The sequence below is a fragment of the Vanessa atalanta genome, chromosome 6 (assembly GCF_905147765.1).
Source record: "Vanessa atalanta chromosome 6, ilVanAtal1.2, whole genome shotgun sequence".
NCBI classification, from domain to species: Eukaryota; Metazoa; Arthropoda; class Insecta; order Lepidoptera; family Nymphalidae; genus Vanessa; species Vanessa atalanta.
This window is the reverse complement of record NC_061876.1, coordinates 6,526,406-6,533,035: the sequence shown is the minus strand read 5'-3', so window position 1 is coordinate 6,533,035 and position 6,630 is coordinate 6,526,406. Positions and strand designations below refer to the sequence as shown.

At 30.1% G+C, this 6,630-nt stretch overlaps 1 protein-coding gene across 1 annotated transcript; it reads left to right on the top strand.

Moving 5' to 3' along the window:
- Positions 1–5: 5 nt before the first annotated feature.
- LOC125064868 (TAR DNA-binding protein 43-like) lies at positions 6–2,681 on the top strand. Its single transcript, XM_047672162.1, has one exon. The coding sequence runs from the start codon at positions 164–166 to the stop codon at positions 1,397–1,399; it is 1,236 nt and encodes a 411-aa protein (XP_047528118.1). The 5' UTR covers positions 6–163; the 3' UTR covers positions 1,400–2,681.
- The last annotated feature ends 3,949 nt before the right edge of the window (positions 2,682–6,630 follow it).

Sequence of the window (6,630 nt, the reverse complement as noted above, 5' to 3'; positions counted from 1 at the left end):
TTAAACTATGTTGTCAACCATCAAATTGCAATGGGTTCCTAACCCGTAGCTGACGTATTTTATATTTATATGAAATATAAGTTGTACAGATTTAAAATTTAAGTGAATTAGCTGTGTTTGTTTTTATCTAATATTATTTAATATAGTTCATGATTAAGAAATAATGTCCTTCGAGTACTTGCCCGTGGCCGAAGACGAAAATGAAGAACCCATAGAACTTCCAATCGAAGAAGATGGAACGTTGATGTTAACAACAGTGTCTGCGCAATTTCCTGGATGTTGTGGTCTTAAATATCGGCATCCTGAGACTAAAACATTTAGAGGTATCAGGTTAAGAGATGGCAGATTGTACCCTCCTCCAGAAGGTTGGGGTAATTACTTGTACATCTGTAGCTTTCCGAAGGAAAATAAACGAAAATCGGGTGAAAGTTCAGAAACTTCTTCAATCAAAAGTAAACGAAATGACAATCTTTGCTCTGATTTAATAGTTTTGGGCTTGCCATGGAAAGCTACTGAGCAAACTGTACGTGAGTACTTTGAAAAATTTGGAGAAGTTTTAATGGCACAATTAAAGCGCGATCCTAAAACTGGCATGTCAAAAGGTTTTGCGTTCATACGGTTTTCATCTTACACATCGCAAATGAGAGTATTAGCACAGAGACATATGATTGATGGGCGCTGGTGTGATGTACGGATACCCAATTCTAAAGAGGGTTCAGTAACATCAATGCCTTGCAAGGTTTTTGTTGGCCGTTGCACTGAAGACTTAACAGCTAATGATTTGAGAGAATATTTCTCACAGTTTGGTGAAGTTACCGATGTTTTTATTCCAAAGCCCTTTAGAGCATTCAGTTTCATTACTTTTTTGGATCCTGAAGTCGCACAAAGTCTTTGTGGTCAAGACCACATTATAAAAGGAGTGTCTGTTAATGTGTCAAATGCATCACCTAAACAAAATAAAAGTGGATCAAATCAAAGAAACTTACCGAGCAGAAATTATGAAGAAGGACATCCACATAATGCATCTAATAACAACTCTTGGAGTAGCCGTAATATGGACATGGTTAACATGCAAGCTTTAGGCCTATCTGGACAACATGGTCAGACTGCCGTTGCTGGAGGTGGAGGTCAAGGACAAGGAGGTAGTATGCCCCTTGGCATGGGTGGTTTACCAGTAAATCAGGCACTAGTAGCAGCTGCATTAAATCAAGCAGCTGGTTGGGGTTTGATTAACAATATACCATCTGGAGGTTCAGATCAAGGTGCCTTTGCAGGACCAGCATCTTCAGCTCCACCTGCTCCCCCTAACTTTCTGTCATGGATGCAACAAGGTAATTCTGCACAGGGGCCTTCTAGTCAGTGGGGACAAAGACATCAATCCCAAGGCCACTCCGTTTGATCCAGTGTCTGATTTGATAAGCTCACAATAATCTCTGTGATTGTAGCAAGAATTAGATAATTATTATTTGTCATTATCTACAAAGCAAATGGGTTGTTCTGTTGGTGAAGAGTGGTTTGCTAATGATGTTATTAATTTATTATGGAATTGCTTGTGTTTTGTTGTTTTCTTGATACTATAACTGTTAAAACTGCATAGGTAAATCGTTGGAAACATTGAAAACTGTAGGTAGTGTCTTTATTTTGCAATTATTAGGTAATCGTTTGTGTGCTTTTTAATTTCAAGAAATTTTACATTTAACTTTGTTTAACCCACTAACTAAAAAATTTGCAACAATAGAATGTTTTAAAAATATTGAATTTGAGTGCAACTTCATTTTGAATTTAAAGAAAAGAAAATATTAAAATATCTTCATGTTGTATAGCAATGAAATAGATAGAGTGATTATAAGTCTTAATTTTTTCTTATTATTGTTGTTTAATATATTTTTAGTTGCTGGGTTCTGGTTCATTCCTGTCCTGTAATTCGAATAATTTGATTTTTTATTTGGCACTTTCATGGCTTTTGGATATGATTAACTGAAGTTTGGTATTTGGGACAGTTTTGTTAAAACTAAAATTAAAATTATCTTTTAAAAAATTTGTTGCTATATATTGTATGTTATTTTGAGTCGCATATTCAAAATATTTAACAATTTATACAAAAGTATATGAGCTTGTTTTATTCTACATATTATACATACATTGGTGTTGTCATATTTTCTTACCCAACATTTTATATATCCCAAAAATAAGTTGTACCTATCATAGATTAAGTGTACTGTGCTTTGTACATTAATAGATATATGTTTTTACAACAGACTGTTGAAGGTTCATACTTGTATAGTAAATGATAGAGCTCTATTGATTGTTATCATTGTTTATCAAATAATGTTGATTATTATAAATTTATTATGTGTGTTTCCTCAGGATATGTGCAAATTGAGGGTAAATGTCTATTTTTGACTAAATAAATGGCTAGATATTTTTGTGACTTAGCAATGTGGAATTGTTCAAAGAATGGGTACCTAGCTGTAGATATACTGAATCCACTGGCAATATGATAAAGTGAAAATAATTGTAGAGAAGATTGTAATGATGTTGGTACAAATTTTAAGACTGTAAATAATTTCCATAAATTATATAAAAGAAATAGATTATAACATTACAAATATATATTTACAACTTGGTGAAAATATAAAACACAAGTAAAAAAAAAAGAACCTTAAAATAAAAAATATAAATGATTGGTCTTTAAAAAATCATATAAAGTGTATAATAAATATATAAATGGTTTATTTAAACTTTGATTGTTTATTGTTTACAGTAATAAAATGTTATAGATGAAAATGTAGTGTTACAATTACTATTACATAAAATAATATGAAATTACACTGTTTAACTATATTATAACATTTTGTCTGGGTTGATTGAGACATTAACAATTAAATTAGACTTACCACTTAAACTATTCCTGCACTTGAAATTTAAAAATTATCTGTGACTTAGTCAGTGGATTTATTTATATAGTTTTTAAAAACTTTGTTTATTTGTCTTGAGTTTTTTTTTCATTTAACTTGTTTTAAGTAAAAAAAAATATTATCTTTACATATAATATTGTATTGATAAGTGATAATTATATTAAATACTAAACCAACATTATTTATGGGTACCTATTCACCATAACAATATATTTATACTTCAAATTGTATAATTATGCTTTGTTTTTTTAAATTTATAATTCTTTGATTTGTTTTTTTTTTTATTTAAAGAGATTTTGTTTTATTAACTTATTTAAAATTGACCAAATATGGTTCTTATTAGTGCCTGTTATATGAATAGATTTTAATGTTTGATGAATATAACCTGGAAAAATATAATTTTATAAGCTAAAATGTCAATTTGATTACATATAGAATAGAATAAAAATATGAAATGGTATGACAAATCGAATGTATATATTGGCACTGACCAATATCAACATATAAAACAATAATTTTACATGTTAAGTTCAATTCATAAAGTGCAATATGTACTTTATGCAAATAATTGCCATTAAATAATCTGATGCTACAGTGCTATCACATACATGTTTTTTAAACGTGGATCACCCATTTTCAAGTGTGTGCTTAGTCATGATTTACATTATACCATTATTATTAAAATCCCACTGACTTCAATAGGATCAAACAAACACGGTGCTAAAAGTCGATAGCAAATATTATTTTTTGTTTTATTTTGTAGTAACTACGTAATATATAATTTATCGAAAGCATACGGCTTATTATTGATTACATCAAATCAATTATAAATAATATTTATCTGAATTGAATAAAATACGAGAAATTCAGTTTTTTTTTGTTTCATGCAATAAAGTTAATCCCAACGTAAGCAAAAAAACTTCTCTAATTATAAAAGCAAATACCAAAATACCAAATTTTTATAAAAAAAATCGCCTTTTTGATAATTATTATCTTCATAAATGGGTAGATAACGTTAAATATGTTCAATATAAATAAGTTTTTTTTTAAATGTAATATACCTTAAATTAAATGACCTATTGATGTCAATAGCCAATGTCTGTTTTGGAGTGTAATATACGTATTTAATATGTTTATTTGATACGAAAGAAAAAAAAAAATGGCTTTTTGTATGTTGTATTTATTGTAAATGAAATATTTGTTTACTTTTTATTAAGTTTTTTTTTTAATATGTATAATTATTGTACTTTCGATTTCATTAGTTTAGTAAGTCTTCTATCTATTACAAACTGTAGTAACATTTATATACTTAAATTTGATCATATATTTAATTCATTTATATTCTATATGTATGTGTTAATATAAGCATCACTGCTTCCTTTTTTAGCTTTTACTTTGAACTTTGTCTCCACCAGTTTCATTGATTCTATTGAATTTGTTTTTGTGTCTGCGTTGATTTAATAAAGTACTTAAAACACAATGGCATGGTATGGCATGATTTCGCTAGAAATTATCTCTATATATAAATATCAGCTTCCCAACCTATTCGTTCAAAAAATTAAGGTTTTAGCCAATGTAATCTGTTATTAAAAATAATATAATTTCCGCCATTATAATTAGTTGGTACTTTTTAATTTTCTAGTCACTCGACGTTTTTTTACATACTAGCGACCCGGCTTCGCCCGGATGCAATACTTATAATAAATATTCTACAAAATGTCTTACAACGTTCACAGTTTTTCAGTCATTAGACAATACAAACCGCTATGTCCCTGCGTTTTAAATCTGTAATATTTTCGAAAATATTCATTTAAATTACATGCTTTACAGGGCCATATTGGTCTGTATTAAATGCACAATATTTTTAAGGTACTTGGTAATTGGATAAGGATTAATGCTGTATTGCTTAATATCACTTCAAAAATAAGCCAATTCCTAAGAACCACCACTCCTGAGACAATTGAAACGAAAGAAGATAATGATATGCACAACTATGTCCGATGATGTGTGTAGTATCCTACATACTACTTCTCTGAGCAGCCAACCTGTACTTACAGGTACATTAATGTAGGTAGTTTCTGAAATAAAAAAAATAGTCACCTTATATATATATATATATATGAAAATATATAAATATTTAATAAATTAGGTATTAAACAAACCAGGAAACTAGACTTGTTTGTAAAAACGATATGTATGTTACAGCCAAAGTAATAAATTCGGATATTATAAACATTATCTAGCCTTTATTTATAATGTCTACTCAATGTAGATAAAGTGATAATTGACACTGAACTAATCACATTAACTAGCAATTTTATATAATATATTCGAAGACTTCTATAATGTAATAAAACAAGTAGGTATTGATTAAACATACCTAACTATATGTGTAACAATATTATACTGTTATTTGAAAAGTAATAATTATAATGTTTATTTTGAGAATTAAAATAACATTGTCATAGATAATAATTATACGTTAATTAACATTGTTATAAAGTAAATTAGACCGTATTTATTACTTTGGCTAACTTTAACCCGCTGTTATGAATAATATCCGGATAAAGTGATTAATTTATCACACTATCTAGTCAATTTTGCTATTATATATAATGACCGGTCATTATGTATAATAGCTATTTGATCACTGTGGCTGTAACATATATATGTTTCCAAGCAGCTAGTGTCCGGTGTATCTCCGTTGAAATTAAATCTACATAATAAGAATAGTATTATGTAAAAAAATTCATTTCTAGATTTCTGGATATATAATAACAGCATATTGCCGATAAGGACGAATTTAGAGGCAAAACTTCAGGCCCGTCGTACATGTGTGATCTATCAACCACACCTCCGTCGAATTATAGGCCTATAGCCTCTTGTTCTCCAAGATTATTGAGTCCATTATTAATAACCAGCTCCTGCGATATGTAGAGCTGCACTGCACAGCAGCTGATAAGCGACCGTTGGTAAGGTTGCCGTATCGCTCAGCTGGTTATCTTCTCATTTACCTGACGCATAGATGAGCGGAAGCAGTTGACTTCAAGAGAGTGACGTTAGCCACCAGCTTGAACACAGCAAAGGCATTTGATCGGGTTTGAAAGTGCCAATCAATGCCATGTTGCAAATCAGCAACATCCATTTCTATGCAGAAGACCGTACCGTAGATATCTTATACACTGGCCTAATATACTCAGGAACACGTCAACCAGAACCTAAACAAACTTGTTTCATTAATCGAATCCTAATTTAACAACGTCACGGCCTGGAGCAGACAAAATTCCAAGTCCAATTGAACCACCGTTCATTTTATCTCCAAATTTTGAGAACACACCACTTGCTGCCACATTGAGTACTACTCCCACATCTGGGTGGGAACTCTCCAGTACCAGCGTCTTGCATTTGACCGCCTTAGAAGTTTAACTAGCAAGACTGATTTTAAATTGTATTAAAAGTTGTCATAATATTAAAGAAAAAGTTAAACTAATTTATGAATTAATAACATTTACTAGGTAGCTACTTCGGTACGGTTTACGAGTCAATAATAAAATAAGTATTTTAAATAATTCAGACTACAAGTGTAATAAAGTTACGAGTTTAAAATTTAACAACTAGGTGTGTTGGGAATAAGTTGATTACTGGATGACAATTAACAAAATATATTGATTACTAGGTCCCGATTAATGAAACTGTCGATTATCGAGTGTCG